General features: G+C 40.0%; 1 protein-coding gene across 2 annotated transcripts; it reads right to left on the bottom strand.

Moving 5' to 3' along the window:
- Positions 1 to 431: 431 nt before the first annotated feature.
- LOC115183197 (uncharacterized) lies at positions 432 to 17,978 on the bottom strand. 2 transcript variants are annotated; one of them, XM_029744534.1, is made up of 13 exons: positions 17,731 to 17,978; positions 17,299 to 17,360; positions 15,131 to 15,279; positions 14,808 to 14,936; positions 14,533 to 14,644; positions 14,384 to 14,450; positions 14,249 to 14,295; positions 13,285 to 13,466; positions 13,041 to 13,154; positions 2,443 to 2,729; positions 2,198 to 2,296; positions 1,026 to 1,104; positions 432 to 658 (listed from the first exon to the last, which is right to left on the bottom strand). In XM_029744534.1, exons 1-13 carry the CDS (start codon positions 17,736 to 17,738, stop codon positions 647 to 649), a joined length of 1,347 nt encoding a protein of 448 aa, XP_029600394.1. In that variant the 5' UTR covers positions 17,739 to 17,978; the 3' UTR covers positions 432 to 646. The 2 variants fall into 2 exon arrangements, with proteins under 2 accessions (XP_029600394.1, XP_029600396.1); XM_029744536.1 differs by having other exon boundaries at positions 17,762 to 17,976.
- Positions 17,979 to 27,671: the final 9,693 nt, after the last annotated feature.

The following is a 27,671-nucleotide window of genomic DNA, read 5'->3' as shown; positions in this document are numbered from 1 at the left end:
TGGTACTTCCCAAAGAGAAAGGGTTTGATCTATTCATTTAAGAACAGGTTTACATAGAAACCATAATGTTAGCCAAGTTGTTTTGATTGTAAATCCAGGAAATAAGACAGAATTTGAGGAAGACGTGACAAGGACAACTATTGTCTAATTGTTTGAAATCAGTGGATCCAACATGAATATAAAACATGAACACAGGAAAAATACAATAGTTTATACAATGGAGAATTCAAATACTGGTCCACTGATAGTGGGGCAATCTTAGCTTTTTCTGATTGGTCAATTCTTGGAAGCAATACCATCTGTTTATTGGCTAGCCAGAGCAATTCTTCTGATTGTGGTAGAGCACAGCAATGTGATTGGCTGTGTAATATTCATATTGCAACACCCATAAGAAAATACCGTTTTACATTTCACACAGTTTCATTGATTTCATCTAAATGTTTTTTATTTTATTGTAGCTTATTAGATGTGTACATTCATTGTGTTATTGCATTAATACAGTTTAAACAGTAGTTGTAGGGGGGAAATTTCAAATATAAAAGTGTAATATTGGAATATGTCTGACAAGAGGAACAGTCCTGCCCAGTGTGAAAGCCAACACACACAGCCATACACACACAGCTCCCTGTATTCTACAGCTGCACTGCTACAGCTTCACCTTGAGAAGAGAGACAGAAACAGATTTAAGGGACAGGACAAACAAGACCAATGAACGATAACACATCTTATCTGTAAGGCTCTCCTGACATAGCTGTCTCGATAGAGTCACTATGAACCAAATACTGACTGGCCATAGGATAGTTTGGGGCCAGATGGGCCGGTCCATCTTTAAGCCCAGTGGGCTGGTCTAAATTGCGAGTTTTGCAAAGAATAACTGTTTTGGGGGGGGGGCGTGGGGGGGGGGGGTAGTGTGTTAGAAAATAAATGTAAAAATTTAAAAGAAAAACAGTCACATTATCAGTCGCACAATCCTACAACTGATTTCAATACAAGATAAACATGTCATAAGTAAATACGCCACTCACCCTAACGCCAGGTCCAGACTCCACAGACCACAGGTTGGGTTGGTCCTCCACTTCCTCCTCGTCACCAGTGGGAAACCAACTAGGATAATATTACACAGACGGATTAGATTACATAAGATATTCATTGATTTATAGAATTTATTTGATATTTAAAAGTATTAGGACGCTCCATCCGGAGACAACATTATATATGACCTCAGTTATATTACGCTGCCAGCTAGTAATACAGAGATGAACATCACAGAGATATTTAACATTAATACAGAGATCACCTGGTTAATGTGATACACATGTTCTACTGTAGTGTTTCACTGAGAGCCTGAAATCCAGACCTGATATGTGCTAACATCCCAGCTAGCGCATAAAGTTGTGTCCCTTGTCCTATTTGTGCTTGGACTTTAAAAATGTTAAGCCAAAAAAAGCTAAAACTTTTGTTAAAAGAATTATTGAAACATTCAGTCAACGTTGTAAGGAACTAAAAAAAAACTCCAAATAACCAATAATTCCGTTTCTCTGAGCGTTAAAATAAAACCTCCCAGGAAAATGTTCGGGGAACCATGGTAAGATGTTCTCAGAACCTCCCTGGAACCATAGTAAGACGTTCTCAGTACGTCCCTGGAACCATAATAAGACGTTCTCAGAAACCTCACTGGAACCATAGTAAGACGTTCTCAGAAACCTCCCTGGAACCTAAAACTTAACGTTCCCAGAACCGGCTAAGTTTTCAGAATTCCGTTTTACCGTTCAGTAAAGTTATTGCTTCCTCCCCAGAACCAATGGTAAACCAAAAATGTACGTTCCCACAACTTCAACAAACCAAATTCCCTGGTTGGGATTCCACTTCCTGTACTCCATGTCATATGCCAAATTATGTTGACAAGGAGTAGAATGATATCACAAATTAGACTGGCACCCAGGCTATGGAGGTCCGTAGGGTTGAGAGCCTGTTTTGAGAGGGAGACCTGGCAAGACTTGTTTAGCAGGACCAAGCTAACTGTATACTTAGTAAGCAGGACCTGGCTAACTGTAGAATGAGATAGCAGGACCAGGCTAACTGTAGAATTAGATAGCAGGACCAGGCTAACTGTAGACTTAGTTAGCAGGACGAGGCTAACTGTAGAATGAGATAGGTCTACAGTTAGCCTGGTCCTGCTAAGTCAGGCTAACCGCACCTGGAGGTGAAGAGAGCCTTCTCGTTGATCATCTGGACTCTGAAGATGTTGACAGCCTTATAGACATCTATCACATCCTGGTACTTCTCCAGTAGAGGCCTGGAGAGAGAGACAGGTTAGAAAAGAGTCACTCCACAATATCACCACACTTGACAAGATTAAACACAACAATGTGTTGTGAGTTGAGTTGAGACACTATGAGTTGAGACACTATAAACCTCCATAGGCTATAAACTTCAAGATACCTGTAATATGTCCCTGACTTGTCTTTCTGGTTCCTCTGGTCTGACTTCATGTCCTCTCCCCCCCACTGGTAGCAGGGGCAGGGGAAGAGGCTTAGCCAGGGGTAGAGGCAGGGCCTGGGGCCTGGTCTGGTCCTCTCTCCCAGGGGCAGGTTCTTTGCCAGGTAAGGTCTGAGCAGGGCTCTGGGCAGCAGAGACACCAGCCAGTAGATGGGCTCCTCATTCACAATGTCATGGAAGCTCTGGAGGTACTGACGCACGGCTGCAGAGGGCTGGATGGAGGACAGGTTCTGTAGGCAGGAGGAGGAGGAGGAGATGGAGGAGGAAGAGAAACAGGGAGTTTACTATGTGGTTATGGACGGTCTGAAGGTACTGAAACACAGCTGCAGAGGGCTGGATGGAGGACTGGTTCTGTAGGCAGACGGAGGAGGAGGAAAATCGAATTACATTTATTTGTCACATGCACTGAATACAACTGGTGTAGACTTTACTGTGAAATGCTTACGAGCCCTTCCCAAAGATGCAGAGTTAAAACATAATAACACAAATAAAAGTAACAGGAGGAATAAAATAAATGTGGAGCTAAAAACAGGAAGTACCAGATCAATGTGGAGCTATATACAGGAAGTACCAGATCAATATCTGGTACTATAAGGTCTTCGAAAGCCAAGTCAACAAACAGATTACAGACTATTTTGAATCCCACCGCACCCTCTCCGCTATGCAATCTGGTTTCAGAGCTGGCCATGGGTGCACCTCAGCCACGCTCAAGGTCCTAAACGACATCGTAACCGCTATCAATAAGAAACATTACTGTGCTGCCGTATTCATTGACCTGGCCAAAGCTTTTGACTCTGTTAATCACCACATCCTCATCGGCAGACTTTGTAGCCTTGGTTTCTCAAACGATTGCGTCGCCTGGTTCACCAACTACTTCTCTGACAGAGTTCAGTGTGTCAAATCGGAGGGCCTACTGTCTGGACCTCTGGCAGTCTCTATGGGGGTACCACAGGGTTCAATTCTTGGGCCAACTCTTTTCTCTGTATACATAAATGATGTCGCTCTTGCTGCTGGTGAATCTCTGATCCACCTCTACGCAGACGACACCATTCTGTATACTTCTGGCCCTTCTTTGGACACTGTGTTAACAACCCTCCAGACGAGCTTCAATGCCATTCAACTCTCCTTCCGTGGTCTCCAACTGCTCCTAAACACAAGTAAAACTAAATGCATGCTCTTCAACCGATCGCTGCCTGCACCTGCCCGCCCATCCAGCATAACTTCTCTGGACGGTTCTAACTTAGAATTTGTGGACAACTACAAATACCTAGGTGTCTGGTTAGACTGTAAACTCTCCTTCCAGACTCACATCAATCATCTCCAATCCAAAGTGAAATCTAGAATTGGCTTCCTATTTCGCAACAAAGCATCCTTCACTCATGCTGCCAAACATACCCTCGTAAAACTGACCATCCTACCAATCCTCGACTTCGGCGATGTCATTTACAAAATAGCCTCCAATACCCTACTCAACAAGCTGGATGCAGTCTATCACAGTGCCATCCGTTTTGTCACCAAAGCCCCATATACAACCCACCACTGCGACCTGTATGCTCTCGTTGGCTGGCCTTCACTTCATAATCGTCGCCAAACACATTGGCTCCAGGTCATCTACAAGACCCTGCTAGGTAAAGTCCCCCCTTATCTCCGCTCACTGGTCACCATAGTAGCACCCACCTGCAGCACGCGCTCCAGCAGGTATATCTCTCTGGTCACCCCTAAAGCCAACTCCTCCTTTGGTCGTCTCTCCTTCCAGTTCTCAGCTGCCAATGACTGGAACGAACTACAAAAATCTCTAAAACTGGAAACACTTATCTCCCTCACTAGCTTTAAGCACCAGCTGTCAGAGCAGCTCACAGATCTCTGCACCTGTACATAGCCCATCTTTAATTGAGCCCAAACTACTACCTTTTCCCCTACTGTATTTATTTATTTGATTTATTTTGCTCCTTTGCACCATATTATTTATATTTTAACTTTTAACTTTCTTCAAACTACAAATCTACCATTCCAGTGTTTTTCTTGCCATACTTTATTTACTTTGCCACCATGGCATTTTTTTGCCTTTACCTCCATTATCTCACATCATTTGCTCACATTGTATATAGTCTTATTTTTTTCTACTGCATCATTGATTGTATGTTGTTTTACTCCATGTGTAACTCTGTGTTTTTGTATGTTGTCGAACTGCTTTGCTTTATCTTGGCCAGGTCGCAATTGTAAATGAGAACTTGTTCTCAACTTGCCTACCTGGTTAAATAAAGGTGAAATAAAAAATAAAAAAATAAATAAAATAAATATGGAGCTATATACAGGAAGTACCAGATCAATGTGGAGCTATATACAGGAAGTACCAGTACCAGATCAATGTGGAGCTATATACAGGAAGTACCAGATCAATGTGGAGCTATATACAGGAAGTACCAGTACCAGATCAATGTGGAGCTATATACAGGAAGTACCAGTACCAGATCAATGTGGAGCTATATACAGGAAGTACCAGTACCAGATCAATGTGGAGCTATGTACAGGAAGTAACAGTAGTAGATCAATATGGAGCTATATACAGGAAGTACCAGATCAATGTGGAGCTATATACAGGAAGTACCAGTACCAGATCAATGTGGAGCTATATACAGGAAGTACCAGTACCAGATCAATGTGGAGCTATATACAGGAAGTACCAGTACCAGACTAATGTGGAGCTATATACAGGGAGTACCAGATCAATGTGGAGCTATATACAGGAAGTACCAGATCAATGTGGAGCTATATACAGGAAGTACCAGATCAATGTGGAGCTATATACAGGAAGTACCAGTACCAGATCAATATGGAGCTATATACAGGAAGTACCAGTACCAGATCAATGTGGAGCTGTATACAGGAAGTACCAGTACCAGATCAATATGGAGCTATATACAGGAAGTACCAGATCAATATGGAGCTATATACAGGAAGTACCAGATCAATGTGGAGCTATATACAGGAAGTACCAGATCAATGTGGAGCTATATACAGGAAGTACCAGATCAATGTGGAGCTATATACAGGAAGTACCAGTACCAGATCAATGTGGAGCTATATACAGGAAGTACCAGTACCAGATCAATGTGGAGCTATGTACAGGAAGTAACAGTAGTAGATCAATGTGGAGCTATGTACAGGAAGTAACAGTAGTAGATCAATATGGAGCTATATACAGGAAGTACCAGTACCAGATCAATGTGGAGCTATATACAGGAAGTACCAGTACCAGATCAATGTGGAGCTATATACAGGAAGTACCAGTACCAGATCAATGTGGAGCTATATACAGGAAGTACCAGTACCAGACTATTGTGGAACTATATACAGGGAGTACCAGTACCAGATCAATGTGGAGCTATATACAGGAAGTACCAGTAACAGATCAATGTGGAGCTATATACAGGAAGTACCAGTACCAGATCAATATGGAGCTATATACAGGAAGTACCAGTACCAGATCAATGTGGAGCTGTATACAGGAAGTACCAGTACCAGATCAATATGGAGCTATATACAGGAAGTACCAGTACCAGACTAATGTGGAGCTATATACAGGAAGTACCAGTACCAGACTATTGTGGAACTATATACAGGGAGTACCAGTACCAGATCAATGTGGAGCTATATACAGGAAGTACCAGTAACAGATCAATGTGGATCTATATACAGGAAGTACCAGTACCAGACTATTGTGGAACTATATACAGGGAGTACCAGTACCAGATCAATGTGGAGCTATATACAGGAAGTACCAGTAACAGATCAATGTGGAGCTATATACAGGAAGTACCAGTACCAGATCAATATGGAGCTATATACAGGAAGTACCAGTACCAGATCAATGTGGAGCTGTATACAGGAAGTACCAGTACCAGATCAATATGGAGCTATATACAGGAAGTACCAGTACCAGATCAATGTGGAGCTGTATACAGGAAGTACCAGTACCAGATCAATGTGGAGCTATATACAGGAAGTACCAGTACCAGACTAATGTGGAGCTATATACAGGAAGTACCAGTACCAGACTAATGTGGAGCTATATACAGGAAGTACCAGTACCAGATCAATATGGAGCTATATACAGGAAGTACCAGTACCAGATCAATGTGGAGCTATATACAGGGAGTACCAGTACCAGACTAATGTGGAGCTATATACAGGAAGTACCAGTACCAGATCAATGTGGAGCTATATACAGGGAGTACCAGTACCAGACTAATGTGGAGCTATATACAGGGAATACCAGTACCAGATCAATGTTCAGAGTTATAAGGCATTTGATGTTGATACAGTATGTACATGAAGGCAGGGTAAAGTGACTATGCATCAGGATAGATATTAGTAAGGTATTTGATGTTGATACAGTATGTACATGAAGGCAGGGTAAAGTGACTATGCATCAGGATAGATATTAGTAAGGTATTTGATGTTGATACAGTATGTACATGAAGGCAGGGTAAAGTGACTATGCATCAGGATAGATATTAGTAAGGTATTTGATGTTGATACAGTATGTACATGAAGGCAGGGTAAAGTGACTATGCATCAGGATAGATATTAGTAAGGTATTTGATGTTGATACAGTATGTACATGAAGGCAGGGTAAAGTGACTATGCATCAGGATAGATATTAGTAAGGTATTTGATGTTGATACAGTATGTACATGAAGGCAGGGTAAAGTGACCATGCATCAGGATAGATATTAGTAAGGTATTTGATGTTGATACAGTATGTACATGAAGGCAGGGTAAAGTGACTATGCATCAGGATAGATATTAGTAAGGTATTTGATGTTGATACAGTATGTACATGAAGGCAGGGTAAAGTGACTATGCATCAGGATAGATATTAGTAAGGTATTTGATGTTGATACAGTATGTACATGAAGGCAGGGTAAAGTGACTATGCATCAGGATAGATATTAGTAAGGTATTTGATGTTGATACAGTATGTACATGAAGGCAGGGTAAAGTGACTATGCATCAGGATAGATATTAGTAAGGTATTTGAAGTAGAAGTGGGATGTTTACATCCACTTAGGTTGGAGTCATTAAAACTTGTTTTTCAACCACTCCACAAATTTCTTGTCAACAAACTATATTTTTGGCAAGTCGGTTAGGACATCTACTTTGTGCATGACACAAGTAATTTTTTCCAACAATTGTTATTAATAACCTGTTAGGGTATAGGGGGCAGTATTGAGAATTTTTTGAAAAAAGATGTGCCCATTTTTAACTGCCTCCTACACCTACCCAGTAACTACAATATGCATATACTTATTATATATGGATAGAAAACACCCTAAAGTTTCAAAAACTGTTTGAATGGTGTCTGTGAGTATAACAGAACTCATTTGGCAGGCAAAACCCTGAGACAGATTCTGACAGGAAGTGGATACCTGATGTGTTGAATTGACTTTGAGCCTATGCCATTGAAAAACAAAGGGGGTGAGGTATATTCTGGCACTTCCTATTGCTTCCACAAGATGTCCCCAGCCTTTACAAAGTGTTTTGAGTGTTCTACAGTGAGATCTGACCGAATAAGAGTCATGGAACGGCGATGGCCCATTAGACACCTGGCGTGCGAGTTGATGGTGGGTACTCTCATTCCGAAACGTTTTAAAAGAGAACCCAATGGTCCGCCTTGAATTTTATTCATGTTCTGGTTAAAAAAGGCCCTAATGATTTATGCGATACAACGTTTGACATGTTTGAACGAACGGAAATATATTTTTTCCGTTCTTGAAGTGAAGTGAAGTCCGGCTGGCTTAGATCATGCGCGGAGGTTTTTGGACATAAATGATGAGCTTTTTTGAACAAAACTACATTCGTTATGGACCTGGGACTCTTTGGAAGTGACATCTGATGAAGAGAATCAAAGGTAATGGATTATTTATATAGTATTTTCGATTTTAGATTCCTCCAACATGGCGGTTAGTCTGTATCGCGATGCGTATTTTTCTGGCGCAGTGCTCAGATTATTGCAAAGTGTGATTTCCCAGTAAGGTTAATTTTAAATCTGACAAGTCCATTGCGTTCAAGAGATGTAAATCTATAATTCTTTGAATGACAATATAATATTTTAGCAATGTTTTCTAATATTAATTAATTATTTTGTTGTCATGACTTGACTGCCGGTATTGGAGGGAAACGATTTCCTGAACATCAACGCCATAGTAAAACACTGTTTTTAGATATAAATATGAACTTGATAGAACTAAAAATGCATGCATTGTCTAACATAATGTCCTAGGAGTGTCATCTGATGGAGATTGTAAAAGGTTAGTGCATAATTTTAGCTGATTTTATGGTTTTGGTGACGCCTGTCTTTGAATCGACAATACATTACACACAGCTATTGTCAATGTACTCTCCTAACATAACCTAACTTTATGCTTTCCCCGTAAAACCTTTTTGAAATCGGAAAACGTGGTTAGATTAAGAAGATGTTTATCTTTCAAAGGCTGTAAGTTAGTTGTATGTTTGAGAAATTTGAATTTGTACATTTATTTGGTTTCAAATTTGCCGCTCTTGAAATGCACCTGCTGTTGATAGATAGTGCCACGGGGGGCACGCTAACGTCCCAGGTAGCCTCAAGAAGACAGATTTATTTCACTTATATCTCACTGTATCACAATCCCAGTGGGTCAGAAGTTTACGTACACTAACTTGACTGTGCCTATAAACAGTTGGGAAAATTCCAGAAAATGATGTCATGGCTTTGGAAGCTTCTGATAGGCTAGTAGAAAGAGGAGGAAGGGAAGCGCTACTAAGGTACACAATAGTACATTTTGGTAAACAGAAGGTGCTCTTTGGTAAAAGGAGTGAATTGGTCATCAAAAAGAAAGGAGGACCAAGGCACTCTTCATATAATTAATTAAAATACCTTTATATGTATGGCATGTTCAATATAAAAAGTTTTAAAAATCCAACGCGTTTCGCCTGCATGGCCTTCGTCAGGGAGTACAAAGAAATAATACAATGTCCTCTTTTGAACAGCTTTTCCTATTAGCCCTAATTTGAAGAGGGAGTGGTTACAAAATTGATTGGACACACCTAGTAAGCAATACTATACACATTAAAAAGTGAAATACTGTAGCTATGTTATCATAAAAATACAACTCCAAGCTAGAAGAATCAGAACACTTAGAAAGGTAGTTCCAACCTTAAATATGACTGGGAGAAGTGTGAAGAATAAGAAAGCAATATATTCCATAGTACACTAGAACACAGCCAAACATGAACAACAACAGTCTAAACATAGCTGAGGGCAATTGAGCAAAATGTCCACTAGATGACAGCAAATGGACCTATCACGACCCTACAGGAAGGGTGAGAAATCCATATCTTCATTTAAACCAGGGTACTTAGTGGCCTGTAGTTTATAAATCCAAAAACTTTCCCTTTGGTTTAACTGTTTAAGACGGTCCCCTTTTCTAATAGAGGCCGGAACATGATCAATACCCATAGCTTGTAGGGAGGCAGGGTTGCCATGGTGTAAGGACTTGTAGTGCCTTGCCATGGGGTCGTCTTTATTGCCTACCCGTATGGCATACTTGTGTTCCGTTAAGCGGTCTTGAAGGCGTCTCTTTGTCCGTCCAATTTAGAACACCTTGCACTGTGGACATTCCAATCTATAGATGGCATGAGTGGTTTTGCAGTTAATGAAATGCTTGGCGTAATACTCCATTTTGGAAGCTGTGTCAACAAAACACTTTTTCTGTGCAATATTTCTGCAATGGTTGCACTGGTTACATTTAAAAGAGCCCTTGGGTTTGTGGTCAAGCCAAGTTTTTTTGAGAGTCACCCAGAAGATAACTGTGGACTGATAGGCTAATTGACATTGAGTCAATTGGAGATGTACTTGTGGATGTATTTCAAGGCCTACAAACTCAGTGCCTCTTTGCTTGACATCTATCCTGATGCCTTGTCACTTTACCCTGCCTTCATGTACATGCAGTTGAAGTCAGAAGTTTACATACACCTTTGCCAAATACATTTAAACTCAGTTTTTCACAATTCCTGACATTTAATCCCAGTACAAATTCCCTGTTTTAGTTCAGTTAGGATCACAACTTTATTTTAAGAATGTGAAATGTCAGAATAATAGTAGAGAGATTGATGTATTTCAGCGTTTATTTCTTTCATCACATTCCCAGTGGGACAGAAGTTTACATAAACTCAATCAGTAGTTGGTAGCATTGCCTTCAAAATGTTTAACTTGGGTCAAACGTTTCGTGTAGCCTTCTACAACCTTCCCACAATAAGTTGGGTGAATTTTGGCACTTTACTCCTGACAGAGCTGGTGTAACTGAGTCAGGTTTGTAGGCCTCCTCGCTCGCACACACTTTTTCAGTTCTGCCCACACATTTTCTATGGGATTGAGGTCAGGGTTTTGTGATGGCCACTCCAATACCTTGACTTTTTTAACCTTAAGTCATTTTGCCACAACTTTGCAAGTATGCTTGGGTCATTGTCCATTTGGAAGACCCATTTGCAACCAAGGTTTAACTTCCTGACTGATGTCTTGAGACGTTGCTTCAATATATCCACATAATTTTCCAGCCTCATGATGCCATCTATTTTGTGAAGTGCACCAGTCTCTCCTGCAGCAAAGCACCCCCACAACATCATGCTGCCATTCCCGTGCTTCACGGTTGGTATGGTGTTCTTCGGCTTGCAAACCTCAACCTTTTTCCTCCAAACATAACGATGGTCATTATGGCCAAACAGTTCTATTTTTGTTTCATCAGACAAAAGGACATTTCTCCAAAAAGTACAATCTTTGTCCCCATGTGGAGTTGCAAACCATAGTCTGGCATTTTTATGGCGGTTTTGGAGCAGTGGCTTCTTTCTTGCTGAGCGGCCTTTCAGGTTATGTCGATATAGGACTCATTTTACTGTGGATATAGATACGTTTCTACCCGTTTTCTCCAGCATCTTCACTAGGTCCTTTGCTGTTGTTCTGGGATTGATTTGCACTTCTCGCACCAAAGTAAATTCATCTCTAGGAGACAGAACGCATCTCCTTCCTGAGCAGTATGACGGATGCGTACCTTCAGGCGTTTGGAAATTGCTCCCAAGGATGAACCAGACTTGTGGAGGTCTACAATTTGTTTCTGAGGTCTTGACTGATTTCTCATGATTTTCCCATGATGTCAAGCAAAGAGGCACTAAGTTTGAAGGTAGGCCTTTAAATACATCCACAGGTACACCTCCAATTGACGTCAATTAGCCTATCAGAAGCTTCTAAAGCCATGACATCATTTTCTGGAATTTTCCAAGCTGTTTAAAGTCACAGTCAACTTAGTTTATGTAAACTTCTGACCCACTGGAATTGTGATACAATGAATTATAAGTGAAATAATCTGTCTGTAAACAATTGTTGGAAAAATGACTTGTGTCATGCACAAAGTAGATGTCCTAACCGTCTTGCGATAACTATAGTTTGTTAACAAGAAATTTGTGGAGAGGTTGAAAAATGAGTTTTATATCGACATAACCTAAGTGTATGTAAACTTCCGACTTCAACTGTATATATGTGTATATATATATGCACACACGCACACCACAACAAGAGAGACAACACAACACTACATAAAGAGAGACCTAAGACAACAATATAGGCTACTGGTAAATTTACCAGGGTCACGTTCAGTTGAAAAACGTTCTTGAACGTTGCAGATAGAAATTCTATGAATATTACCACCGTTATTCCTTTTTTAGACAGTCAGAGAGGCATGTTTATTCTTGATCCTGCTGAACGCACCCCTAGGTAGTTAACTATAGCTAGCTAATGAGGTAACATGACTGATCAAGGTGTAGCCTAAACAAATGGTTAACGGTCCGGTCCACAAGTAGCCTAGTTTTAGAACGGCCCGCGATATGCTTTATGAATGTAAAATGCAGCCTGCCAAATCATGATAAAAATAAAAAACCGTAGCATCGGTGTTATGGGTCATGTCTTTTGAACAGTAGAACCAAGCCATTTTCTCTGAGGAAAAGAGGGAGACTTGGCTACAGAAACTGTAAATGAAATGCAGTGGTAAAAGTGGGAGGGTTGAGTGAGACTACAAATTCAAAGACTACCTACTTTTCTATAGTTTACGGGACAGATCTAAATTTACAGGTTGGGAGGGGGGGTCCAAAATAGGGCAGGGTTGTAAATGTTTTTTTGCTTTGGGGAGGGTTGTATGGTATTTTATTGGGCACAGGGGAGGGAAGTGCATTTTTTCCCTGGTTTACATTCACTCTTCTGCTTGTATTTTCCCTATAAACAATGGCTTGATTTACTTGAGATGTTACCTTAATAAAGTTAATGAAAGTTTGGTTTGGTATGTTGTGGCTATTATTAAGTAATATACTGTATATTAAGATATATTATCTTAAAATATATATTAAGAAATATTATCTTAAATTGTATATTAAGATATATTATGTTAAATTGTATATAAAGATATATTATCTTAAATTATATATTAAGGGTGACTGTTATAACAGCTTCTTACCAGGTGTTGTGGAGTTTGGTTCTGGGCCTCCTTCAGAGACTCCTGGTAGCGTTGATGTGTTCTCTGGAGAAACTGCATGATGTCTGGAGGACCCTGGACTGTTCTGATCAGCACCTGGCTCATACACACATTTACACACACAGAGCAACTTATCTTCAGATAGCTAGGGATGACAACCACGTATCACAGTCATAGTAAGTAAAACGTTACGGTATTTGTTTTATTTAATGTATTTTCTTTTCACCTGCAGCATGGTGATGACTCTGTCCAGGTATAGCATCTCCTGGTGGCAGAAGTCAGCATAGCAGTGGGCAGGCAGACGTCTGGAATACATCCCTCTGAGGAAGGCTGAGTAGAGGGTCTCATCTGCTACTCTCTCACTGGTCTCCCACAGGACGTCATAAATACTCACCTCTTCAACCAGCTCTGGGCCGGGGGAGGGGGGAGAGAGAGAGAAATATATATATATATATATATTTTTTTTTTTCATTGCTTTGGTGCAGTTTTCATAAGTATGTGGTACATTTTAGCAACGCTTTGTACGAAACTCAAAACAGTTAATCAAAAAGACAGTTGTTTAAAAACTCTGAAAATATTTTTTATTTCAGTATTACAACACATACAATCATACAGTCACTTATTCACCAAACCTAATCAGTGTTTCATCTAGAAATACATGTTTCACATTGCTAGTTATATGGTAGTTAATTCAACAGTGGGAAGTTAGCTACATTAAACTAGTTATATAGCAGTTAATTCAACAGTGGGAAGTTAGCTACATTAAACTAGTTATATAGCAGTTAATTCAACAGTGGAAAGTTAGCTACATTAAACTAGTTGTATAGCAGTTAATTCAACAGTGGGGAGTTAGCTACATTAAACTAGTTATATAACAGTTAATTCAACAGTGGGAAGTTAGCTACATTAAACTAGTTATATAACAGTTAATTCAACAGTGGGAAGTTAGCTACATTAAACTAGTTATATAGCAGTTAATTCAACAGTGGGAAGTTAGTTTCATTAAACTAGTTGATGCAGTTACCAAAACAGCTGTATAGTTTGATTGGTAGAAGTTATTTATGTTGTAATTTTAGATTTGAATAGCAGAGTAGACTAATAATATGCTAAACCTTTTTGTCGAAGCTACTGGGAAAGTGGTCAAAATAAACGTATTGTCTAGCCTAGGCAATGGGCCAAGACAATCCTACCTCTCTCGTGTGCTTCCTTCTGACTTGGCAATGCTGCTAAACTAGATCTAAAAGAAAAAATACATGAATGTAATTTAGTGTTAATATGGTCTCTGTAAGAACATGTCCAGATACAAGACAGTGTTATCCTGCTACCTTGTCTCCATAGAACACACATAGAACCTCAGCTCTCCACAGGACACGTCATTCCAGCCCTGCCCACCTGTTGTCAAGGCAACATCAAATCCCACTTCAGTTATTTCAATGTGCTCTGAGTGAGTGAGTGAGTGAGTGAGTGTGTGTACCTCCAGTGTGTAGCTCCATACAGTTCTCCCCCTGTCCAGAGTTACTGGGCTCATCCTCCTCCCAGTAAACATCGTCAACAGCAGAGCCGTCACTCCACAGCCACATCCCCTCCTTATCACAGAAAAACATTGATTGGTTGATTGATTAATAGATTGAAACCACTTATTTTTGTTTTTAAACGAAAAGTACATTGAGCTTTTGCCTGTGTAACCTGTAGACATTTGACAGATTGATTGACAGACTGACTGACTGATGAATTATTGACCCAGTTTACCTGAGCTGCGTCGTAGCCTCCTATCCAGACCGGCTGGTATGTGTGTCTCCTGACCAGATCCTGGACAAACATCTGTTGACCAGGGCTGTGAACCGACACCAGGTTCCCTCTGTGCTGGGAGCAGTACAACTAGAGGGACAGCCAGAGAACACTGTGTTAGCCCGCTGAGCTAAAGCCCAGGCAGTACCTCAGGGAGCAAAGATCAATGCAGGCTAGAAATGGACATTTCCTGAAGTAAATGTGTGCTTGCTAGTCTTGAAGTATCAATGGTTGTGAAATAGTAGTAGTAATTAGTAATTGTCTCTCCCTGTTACAAGTGTTACCTCTGCAGTGGCCCAGGTGGCCCAGACGGGGTAGAAGGAGAAGCAGCGATGCTCATTCTGATGCCACCCGGCTGGGCATGGTGACTGGGAGTCCACCCCTTCCACCTCCTCCTCTGTAGTGTTCACCACCCCCGAGGCAGCATCCACCCCTGGAAGAACAACAACACACACCAACAGTATGTACTGTTCAAGAGCTGTGGTTGACTTAGTTTACCTGGTACATTGAAGCAATTAATGGAATAATCCCAAAAGTGCAAACTAAGCTAGCCTCTACGGGCCACGGTGGCAGTATTGAGAATTTTGAAAAAAATATGTGCCCATTTTTAACTGCCTCCTACACCAACTCAGAAGCTAGGATATGCATATTATTAACACATTCGGATAGAAAACACTCTGAATTTTCTAAAACAGTTTGAATGGTGTCTGTAAGTATAACAAAACTCATATTGCAGGCAAAAACCTGAGAAAAATAGATTAAAAAATTTAGTGGCTGTACTATTTAGTGTCATTGTTTATTAGATACCATAGTGAGAAAGGATTCAGTTCGCAACTCCTACGGCTTCCACTAGATGTCAGCGATCTTTATAAAGTTGTTTGAAGCTTCTATGATTAACAGGGAGCAAATTAGAATGCATTGAAGTTGACGTCCGTGGGATGTCGTCACTTCCATTATGGCCTGCACCTGCGCAATCATGAGACACGAGACATTTTAAAAAAACGTTTTTCTAGACACAGGTGAAGTCGGGTTGAAACATTACTGATGTTTCACGTTAAAAATGGCTCTAAAGATTGATGCTAAACAACGTTTGACATGTTTGAACAAACGTAAATAGATTATTTTTGTAACTTTTTTAACTTTTTGCCGTGACTTCACACACCCCCCCCCGCGCTACTTTTTAGTAGCCACCGAAGCGCTAACAACATGGAACAACTTGGAGTTATTTGGACATCAATTATGAACTTTGTCAAAAGAAACCACATTTGTTGTGGACCTGGAATTCCTGGAACTGCCAATGGATGAAGATAATCAAAGGTAATGGATTATTGACAATAGTATTATTGATATTACATGGTTACAAGATGATGCTAAGCTAATTAGGCTAGCTTATTGTTCTTAGCACAGCACCCGGTTTATTGCAACTTGTGATTTCCCAGTAAATTTATTTTGAAATCTGGCAAGACAGTATCATTTACGAAATGTTAAACTATAATTATTTGAATGACAATATTATAATTTACCAATGTTTTCGAATAGTAATTTTGAAAATTGTAACGTTGTTCACCGGAAGCATTTCAGAGAAGAAAAAAATCTGAATTTCACCGCTACTGTAAAATGCGGTTTTAGGATATAAATATGAACTTGATGGAGCAAAAAATGCATGTATTGTATAACATAATGTCCTAGGAGTGTCATCTGATGGAGATTGTCAAAGGTTGGTGCATAATTTTAGCTGGTTTCTGCTTTTGGTGACGCCTGTCTTTGAATTGAAAATGGATGTTTGTACTTTTGTGGCTATGTACTGTCCTAACATAATCTAACTTTATGCTTTTGCCGTAAAGCCTCTTTGAAAATCGAACAATGTGGTTAGATTAAGGAGATGTTTATCTTTTAAATGGTGTAAAATAGTTGATTGTTTGAGAAATTGAAATTATTAGATTTTTGATGTTTTGAATTTCCAGCCTTGCTAGCAATCCCGTCTCAGGGTTCATTGCTAACCCGTGGCCTCAACAGGCTAGACCAAGTAGCACCTCAAATACTTTATAGAATTTAGAGTTGTGTTTGACCAGATACCATGCAATTTTACAGTTAACAAATTGACAACAGACTTTCAGCATGCTTATAGAGATAGACATTCAACATGTACGGCGCTTACAAAAATGGTTGATGATTGGCTGAGTGAAATTGATGACAAAAAGATTGTGGGAGCTGTTTTGTTAGACTTCAGTGTGGCCTTTGACGTTATCAATCAAAGTCTGATGCTGGAAAAACGTATGTGTTATGGCTTTACACCACCTGCTATATTGTGGATAAAGAGTTACCTGACCTTCCTACTTAAATAAAGGTTACATGGTTTTTTAATTACAGAACACAGAAGGTGTTCTTTATCATTGAATTAAACTATTTACACACACACTGTTTAATTTCAAGTTTCAACTTTTATATTTACCTGTTGCGAGGTGCAGAGCCATCACTGCCCAACAAAGCAGCAGAGACATTCTACCAACCGATCTACAGAGGAAACAATGATATTATATTACATAACATAACTTAACTTTACATTTAATAACCTTTAGTGTTAAAGGGATCATGAATACCATGATAATGTATCTGTGTGCATTATGAAGGAAGGTAATGGTTGTTTCACGAGCAAATGCTATCTAGCATTAGCACAATGACTGGAAGTCTCCAGGTACGGTTGCATTGCTAATGTACCTGTACACTTCCAGTCATTGCGCTAGAATCGTACGTTATGCCTTTAACACAACTTAATTTAAAATGACATTGCGTAACATAACATGACAAAACATAACACAACTTTTAAGTGACATAAGTTAACATGACATAACAGAGCAGCTCCATCTGTAACGTAGTACATTACCTGTACATAGATCAGAGAATGTTGAAAGTACCTGAGCTAGCTAGTAACACAGTGACAGTAGTAGTAGTAGTAGCTTGGTCCTGGTAGGATAGCTCAGAACATCTGCTCTTTTCTACCTGCTTCTGGCTTGGATTAGTCACTGTTGAGGAGGAGGAGGAGTGAAATGAGATGATGTGAGGAGAAGAGATGAGGAAATGATAAGGTACTGCAGAACAGCAACCAGCCCGTACCGTCCTCTCTACACTAGTGGGTGTGTCCTAAAAGCCTCAGCCCTGCCCACTCTCATTATCAGTCAGACTAGAATCACATCAACATCCTGCTAGTTCTAACAACACATCTCCTGTTCTGACAGACTAGAATCACATCAACATCCTGCTAGTTCTAACAACACATCTCCTGTTCTGACAGACTAGAATCACATCAACATCCTGCTAGTTCTAACAACACATCTCCTGTTCTGACAGACTAGAATCACATCAACATCCTGCTAGTTCTAACAACACATCTCCTGTTCTGACAGACTAGAATCACATCAACATCCTGCTAGTTCTAACAACACATCTCCTGCTCTGACAGACTAGAATCACATCAACATCCTGCTAGTTCTAACAACACATCTCCTGTTCTGACAGACTAGAATCACATCAACATCCTGCTAGTTCTAACAACACATCTCCTGTTCTGACAGATGAGAATCACAGCAACAACCTGCTAGTTCTAACAACACATCTCCTGTTCTGACTGACTAGAATCACATCAACATCCTGCTAGTTCTAACACCACATCTCCTGTTCTGACAGACTAGAATCACATCAACAACCTGCTAGTTCTAACAACACATCTACTGTTCCGACAGACTAGAATCACATCAACATCCTGCTAGTTTTAACAACACATCTCCTGTTCTGACAGACTAGAATCACATCAACATCCTGCTAGTTCTAACACCACATCTCCTGTTCTGACAGACTAGAATCACATCAACAACATGCTAGTTCTAACAACACATCTCCTGTTCCGACAGACTAGAATCACATCAACATCCTGCTAGTTTTAACAACACATCTCCTGTTCTGACAGACTAGAATCACATCAACATCCTGCTAGTTTTAACACCACATCTCCTGTTCTGACAGACTAGAATCACATCAACATCCTGCTAGTTCTAACAACACATCTCCTGTTCTGACAGACTAGAATCACATCAACATCCTGCTAGTTTTAACAACACATCTCCTGTTCTGACAGACTAGAATCACATCAACATCCTGCTAGTTTTAACAACACATCTCCTGTTCTGACAGACTAGAATCACATCAACAGCCTGCTAGTTCTAACAACACATCTCCTGCTCTAACAGACTATAATAAGTAAGGTCACACACACTCGCTCCCTCTCTGTATTACACTTAAACATTTTAGTGCATGTAAATGAACAAAGAAACTTGTTGCTTCAATATATCCATATAATTTTCTTGCCTCATGATGCCATCTATTTTGTGAAGTGCACCACTCCCACCTGCAGCAATGCACCCCCACAACATCATGCTGCCACCCCCGTGCTTCACGGTTAGGATGGTGTTCTTTGGCTTGCAAGCCTCCCTCTTTTTCCTCCGAACATAACGATGGTCATTATGGCCAAACAGTTCTATTTTTGTTTCATCAGACCAGAGGACATTTCTCCAAAAAGTACAATCTTTGTCCCCATGTGCAGTTGCAAACCATAGTCTGGCTTTTTTATGGTGGTTTTGGAGCAGGGGCTTCTTCCTTGCTGAGCGGCCTTTCAGGTTATGTCGATATAGGACTCGTTTTACTGTGGATATAGATACTTTTGTACCTGTTTCCTCCAGCATCTTCACAAGGTCCTTTGCTGTTGTTCTGGGATTGATTTGCACTTTTTGCACCAAAGTACATTCATCTCTAGGAGACAGAACACGTCTCCTTCCTGAGCGGTATGACGGCTTTGTGGTCCCATGGTGTTTATACTTGTGGACTATTGTTTGTACAGATGAACATGGTACCTTCAGCCATTTGGAAATTGTTCCCAAGGATGAACCAGACTTGTGGAGGTCTACAAATGCTTTTTCAGATGTCTTGGCTGATTTCTTTTGATTTTCCCATGATGTCAAGCAAAGAAGCACTGAGTTTGAAGGTAGGCCTTGAAATACATCCACAGGTACACCTCCAATTGACTCAAATTATGTCAATTAGCCTATCAGAAGCTTCTAAAGCCATTACATCATTTTCTGGAATTTTACAAGCTGTTTAACCTGTTGGGGATAGGGGGCAGTATTTGCACGGCCGGATAAAAAACGTACCCGATTTAATCTGGTTACTACTCCTGCCCAGTAACTAGAATATGCATATAGTTGATTGATTTGGATAGAAACACCCTAAAGTTTCTAAAACTGTTTGAATGGTGTCTGTGAGTATAACAGAACTCATTTGGCAGGCCAAAACCTGAGAAGATTCCAAACAGGAAGCGCTCTCTCTGACCATTTCATGTCCTTGTTGATCATCTCTAACCAAAACAGGGGATCTCTGGCATAACATGACATTTTCTAACGCTCCCATAGGCTCTCAGAAGGCGCCAGAACGATGAATGGTGGCTTTGCAGGCCATGGCTGAAAAACATTAGCGCATTTGGATAGTGGTCGATCTGAGGACAATGAGACTGGAGGTGCGTGCATGAGCTGACACCATGTTTACTTTCTCTCTCTTTGAACGAAAACAACGACTCCCGGTCAGAATATTATCGCTTTTTTTACGAGAAAAATCGCATAAAAATTGATTTTAAACAGCGTTTGACATGCTTCGAAGTACGGTAATGGAATATTTAGACATTTTTTGTCACGAAACGCGTCGGGCGCGTCACCCTCTTTACCCTTCGGATAGTGTCTTGAACGCACGAACAAAACGCCTCTATTTGGATATAACTATGGATTATTTTGAACCAAACCAACATTTGTTATTGAAGTAGAAGTCCTGGGAGTGCATTCTGACGAAGAACAGCAAAGATAATCCAATTTTTCTTATAGTAAATCTTAGTTTGGTGAGTGACACACTTGGTGGGTGTCAAAATAGCTAGCCTGTGATGCCGGGCTATCTACTCAGAATATTGCAAAATGTGCTTTCACCGAAAAGCTATTTTAAAATCGGACATGGCGATTGCATAAAGGAGTTCTGTATCTATAATTCTTAAAATAATTGTTATGTTTTTTGTGAACGTTTATCGTGAGTAATTTAGTAAATTCAAATGTAAAAAGCTGGTTTTTGATATAAATATGAACTTGATTGAACAAAACATGCATGTATTGTGTAACATAATTTCCTAGGTGTGTCATCTGATGAAGATCATCAAAGGTTAGTGCTGCATTTAGCTGTGGTTTTGGTTTTTGTGACATTATATGCTAGCTTGAAAAATGGGTGTCTGATTATTTCTGGCTGGGTACTCTGCTGACATAATCTAAATGTTTTGCTTTCGTTGTAAAGCCTTTTTGAAATCGTACAGTGTGGTTAGATTAATGAGAGTCTTGTCTTTAAAATGGTGTAAAATAGTCATATGTTTGAGAAATTGAAGTAATAGCATTTCTAAGGTATTTGAAAATCACGCCACGGGATTCCACTGGCTGTTGAGTAGCCCATAGAGGTTAAAGGTGGTCAATTTAGTGTCTGTAAACTTCTGACCCACTGGAATTGTGATACAGTGAATTATAAGTGAAATAATCTGAAACTGTTATGAGAAATAAGTTATCAATGTTCTTAAACCGAACTTCAATTTAAACTACTCAGCTTGTATACCAGAAGGTGTAAGGTTCCAGTTGAAATAAACAGACTGAGGCCCAGCTAACAATGGTCAGAACGTTTATTTATGAGAGCTCTGATATTCTTACAATGTACAAAGCCTTTTATATTAACACACACGCACACACACAAACTTACATCAGTAGAGAACACCACCCCGCTTTAGGCGGCTGTATTTTTCCACAGTACACATACATTCCTTATCATCCTTGCCACCTGTCTTCTAATCTCCTGCCAACTAGCCGTTCCCAGGCCGTTGTTTCTCTCCCTAACTTAGGGAGGCATCTTCTCCAGTTCCTTTCCCAAGGTCGTCTTATCAACTCTGCCCTGCTCATTTTGAAGTGGTAACAGTGTCTTACTCACACAGTATTGGAATATAGTTTTTAACCCATTATTATAGCCTTATTTCCAATACATTTCAACAGGTTATAGGGTTTCTGAGTGAAATCATTTAGTCAAACCTTTAATCATATAATTTCCATTACAATCCACCCAATTGGCTACATATTTCACATACACTATAACACATCTATTTTTATTGGATTCAGAAATTTCACACAAAATCAAACTAATTCAGAAATGTCACACAAAATCAAACTAATTCGGTAATGTTACACAAACTCAAACTAATTCAGGACATCAAAGAAAACAAATGCATATACTGTCAACACATACTTATCGATTACTTATCGAAGCCTTATCTCCAATCATAACACTTCGGATCAGGATTTTTTGTTATGACCTTTACTTAAAGAAACAGTCTTCCTAAACTCTAAAGATGGTCTCATCTACCATGGGCTCCTCATAATTGAATGAATCCTCCACCAGGCTCGGCGGTAGATATTTGTCATCCCACTGGTCTGAACTTGGAATTGGTCCGTATCTCACCATCTGCTCCGTTATCAATCTCTCCAGAACCCTGGAAATGAGACCTCTCGCACATGGGACCAAACAACAACCACACAGCACAAACACACTCATACAGGTGAAAGCAGCCCACCATACCGTACTTACAACACTTTTCCATTTCTCGAACATGTTATCAAACCATCCTGTCAGGAAAGTATCCACCCTCGAATTCTCTGCTAAGTCATTAGCTAATGTGGTTAACCTCTTGAGCGTCTCATCCCGTTAGCGGGATCATTTTCCAGCAAAAACTCCTAGCGACATTAGCATAACAAAATTCAATATTTTTTTTTTTCAAATATAGGACTGTCTCATATCGTTTTATAGATACACCTCTCTTGAATCGACCCTCGTCGTCCGATTTCAAAAAGGTTTTACAGGAAAAGCACAATATTAGATTATGTTAGAGGAGTACATGGTAAAAGTAGCATCATATGAATTTTCCGACCAAGCACATGCATCACATATAACCAAAAAACAGCTAAATGCAGCACTAACCTTTTACAAACTTCATCAGATGACACCTAGGACATCATGTTACACACAGCATGCAATCTTTTGTTCAATAAAAGGTCATATTTCTATATAAAAACAGCATTTTACATCGGCACCTGACGTTGACTAACTATTTTCCCATAAAATGCGTCCCGGGAAACAGTGCTACAATTTCATAAATTACTATTCGAAAAGATTTTTTTATTTTATATTGTCAATCTAAGATTTATAGATGAATATCTCTTGAAAACACCCGTCATAACAGATTTTAAATTAACTTTACAGGGTAATCACACTTTGAGATAAAAGGGGATGCGATACTCAGAAAATAAGCTAGAAAACCTAGCTCGGCGCCATTTTGGATCAATCGCAATTCACATCTAATCTTGTATAATATTGTCAATAATCCCTCACCTTTAGTTGTCTTCATCAGAAAGCACTTCCAGGAATCCCAGGTCCACGACAAATGTATTTTCGGTCGAAAAAGTCCATCCTTTATGTTCCATTAGCTTGCTGTTGTTAGCGCGTCCGAAGGCTGTAACCAAATGTTGATACGGGCGCGGGACTTGGCTAACGAAAAATGACTTTTTTCCCTCCTTTAGGTTCGTTCAAACATGTCAAACGTTGTATAACATTAATCTTCAGGGCCTGTTTCAACAAGAGAGCCAATAAGATTCGAGTGGGACGATTTCATTGTGTTTCAAAACGTTTCCAAAGGTGGGGGCAGACACGGCCGCCGACGTCACAATGCTGATGGCCCTCCTACTGTGACCAATTGCCACATCGTCTCCTTCACTGAGTTTCGACAGCAGAAGCCTCGAAACACTTTGTAAAGACTGGGGACATCTAGTGGAAGCACTGGAAAGTGCTCAATTATCATTTTTTCACATTGTGAATTACAGGGAAGGCTGTGAAGTCGAGTCCACAATTCAGAATCCCACTTCCTGGTTCAATCGGTCTCGGGGTTTTGACTGCCATACGAGTTCTGTTATACTCACAGACACCATTCAAACAGTTTTAGAAACTTTAGGGTGTTTTCTATCCATATAAAAGTATAAAAGTATATGCATGTCCTAGCTTCTGAGTTTGATTAGTAGGCCGTTGAAAATGGGAACACATTTTTTCCAAAATGCGCTGTGGCGCCCCCAGTGGTAGGGTGGCGCCCCCAGTGGTAGGATATACGCAAGAGGTTAAACCTGCCAGGGCCTTAGTCACTGATCCAGCTGAAGCTGTGTTATCAGGAATGTACGTGCAGCAATGAAACCCCATCATTCTACCTACACCGCCCTTTTCTGCCAATAACATATCGAGAGTCAGTCTATTTTACCAGGTCATGAGGGAGGTGGCGGATAATTGGTCAGAGAACCCCTTTACTGCATCCCCGGTTTCATTCCTGAATCTCTGTTGCATTAACCTCTTATGGCTAGGGGGCAGTATTTTCACGGCTGGATAAAAAACGTACCCGATTTAATCTGATTATTAGTCCTGCCCAGAAACTAGAATATGCATATAATTATTAGCTTTAGAGAGAAAACACTCCAAAGTTTCTAAAACTGTTTGAATGGTGTCTGTGAGTATAACAGAACTCCTATGGCAGGCAAAAACCTGAGAAGGTTCTGTTCAGGAAGTACCCTGTCTGACCATGTATTTGCTTTCTTTGACATCTCTTCCAAAAACTAAGGATCTCTGCTGTTACGTGACAATACCCACGTCTCCAATGGGCTCTCAGAGCCCGGGAAAAACAGGAATGACATAATTCAAAGCCCTGGCTGAAACAAAGGAGAGCAAAAGCTAAGTGGTCAATCAGTGGAGTAAGCCTTACGCTTGCGACCTGCCCCGCCCCCGGCTTTCGGTTTTTCCCTCAGTTTACAGACAGGCAGATTCCCAGTCGGAATATTATCGCTTTTCTACGAGATAAATTGCATAAAAATTGGTTTTAAACAGCGGTTGACATGCTTCGAAGTACGGTAATGGAATATTTAGAAATGTTTTGTCACTTTCTGCGCCATGCTCGTGACCGTGATTTACCATAGGGATAGTGTCTAGAACGCACGAACAAAACTTCGTTGATGGAACATAACGATGGATTATTTGGGACCAAACCAACATTTGTTATTGAAGTAGAAGTCCTGGGAGTGAATTCTGACGAAGAACAGGAAAGGTAATAACATTTTTCTTATAGGAAATCTGATTTTGGTGAAGGCTAAACTGGTTGGGTGTCTAAATAGCTAGCCCTGTGATGCCGGGCTATGTACTTAGAATATTGCAAAATGTGCTTCATCCGAAAAGCTATTTTAAAATCGGACATATCGAGTGCATAGAGGACTTCTGTATCTATAATTCTTAAAATAATTATGCTTTTTGTGAACGTTTATCGTGAGTAATTTAGTAAATTCACCGGAAGTGTTCGGTGGGAATGCTAATTCTGAACGTCACATGCTAATGTAAAAAGCTGGTTTTTGATATAAATATGAACTTGATTGAACAGACATGCATGTATTGTATAACATAATGTCCTAGGTGTGTCATCTGATGAAGATCATAAAAGGTTAGTGCTGCATTTAGCTGTGGTTTTGTTTTTTGTGACATTATATGCTAGCTTGAAAAATGGGTGTCTGATTATTTCTGGCTGGGTACTCTGCTGACATAATCTAATGTTTTGCTTTCGCTGTAAAGCCTTTTTGAAATCGGACAGTGTGGTTAGATTAACGAGAGTCTTGTCTTTAAATAGCTGTAAAATAGTCATATGTTTGAAAAGTGGAAGTTTTCGGATTTTAGAGGAGTTTGTATTTCGCGCCCCGCCCATCATTGGATATTGGAGCAGACGTTCTGCTAGCGGAACATCTAGATGTAAGAGGTTAACCCAATGATGTCATTAACTTCTTGGGGCTATGTGGGACGTTAGCGTGTCCCCCGTGGCGCACCCTATCAACAGCAGGTGCATTTCAAGAGCGGCAAATTTGAAACCAAATAAATGTAAAAATTCTAATTTCTCAAACATACAACTAACTTACAGCCTTTGAAAGATAAACATCTTCTTAATCTAACCACGTTTTCCGATTTCAAAAAGGTTTTACGGGGAAAGCATAAAGTTAGGTTATGTTAGGAGAGTACATTGACAATAGCTGTGTGTAGTGTATTGTCGATTCAAAGACAGGCGTCACCAAAACCATAAAATCAGCTAAAATTATGCACTAACCTTTTACAATCTCCATCAGATGACACTCCTAGGACATTATGTTAGACAATGCATGCATTTTTAGTTCTATCAAGTTCATATTTATATCTAAAAACAGCGTTTTACTATGGCGTTGATGTTCAGGAAATCGTTTCCCTCCAATACCGGCAGTCAAGTCATGACAACAAAATAATTAATTAATATTAGAAAACATTGGTAAAATATTATATTGTCATTCAAAGAATTATAGATTTACATCTCTTGAACGCAATGGACTTGCCAGATTTAAAATTAACCTTACTGGGAAATCACACTTTGCAATAAACTGAGCACTGCGCCAGAAAAATACGCATTGCGATACAGACTAACCGCCATGTTGGAGAGATCTAAAATCGAAAATACTATGTAAATAATCCATTACCTTTGATTCTCTTCATCAGATGTCACTTCCAAAGAATCCCAGGTCCATAACGAATGTAGTTTTGTTCAAAAAAGCTCATCATTTATGTCCAAAAACCTCCGTGTTGTAGCACATGATCTAAGCCAGCCGGACTTCACTTCACTTCAAGAACGGAAAAAATATATTTTCGTTCGTTCAAACATGTCAAACGTTGTATCGCATAAATCATTAGGGCCTTTTTTAACCAGAACATGAATAAAATTCAAGGCGGACCATTGGGTTCTCTTTTAAAACGTTTTGGAATGAGAGTACCCACCATCAAATCGCACGCCAGGTGTCTAATGGGCCATCACGTTCCATGGCTCTTCTTCAGTCAGATCTCACTGTAGAACACTCAAAACACTTTGTAAAGGCTGGGGACATCTTGTGGAAGCAATAGTTGTTTTTCAATGGTATAGGCTTAAAGTCAATTCAACACATCAGGTATCACGGGCTAGCTATTTAGACACCCACCCAGTTCAGCCTTCACCAAAATCACATTTCCTATAAGAAAAATGTTCTTACCTTTCCTGTTCTTCGTCAGAATACACTGCCAGGACTTCTACTTCAATAACAAATGTAGGTTTGCTCCCAAATAATCCATCGTTATATCCAAACAGCAACGTTTTGTTCGTGAGTTCTAGACACTATCAGAATGCTACATCACGGTCACGAGCATGGCGCATGGCGTGACAAAAAATGTCTAAATATTCCATTACCGTACTTCGAAGCATGTCAACCGCTGTTTAAAATCAATTTTTATGCCATTTATCTCGTAGAAAAGCGATAATATTCCGACCGGGAATCTGCAATGAGCCTAAACAGCCGAATGAAATTTCTCCATGGGGGCGAATCGTGCACACGCCTAATTCTATTGTCCACTGATGGGACACTTGGAAAAGGGGATTCTGTGTTTCAGCCTGAGGCTGCCTCGTCATCGTTCAGGTTTTTCCCGGGTTCTGAGAGCCTATTGGAGCCCTAGGAATTGTCATGTTACAGCTAAGATCCTGACTCTTCAATAAACAGAAGCAAGAACAACACTTTGTCAGACAGGGTACTTCCTGCATGAAACCTTCTCAGGTTTCTGCCTGTCATAGGAGTTCTGTTATACTCAGACACC

Source organism: Salmo trutta, unplaced genomic scaffold (genome assembly GCF_901001165.1).
Source record: "Salmo trutta unplaced genomic scaffold, fSalTru1.1, whole genome shotgun sequence".
In the NCBI taxonomy this organism is placed as follows: Eukaryota; Metazoa; Chordata; class Actinopteri; order Salmoniformes; family Salmonidae; genus Salmo; species Salmo trutta.
This window is presented reverse-complemented; position numbering and strand designations above follow the sequence as displayed.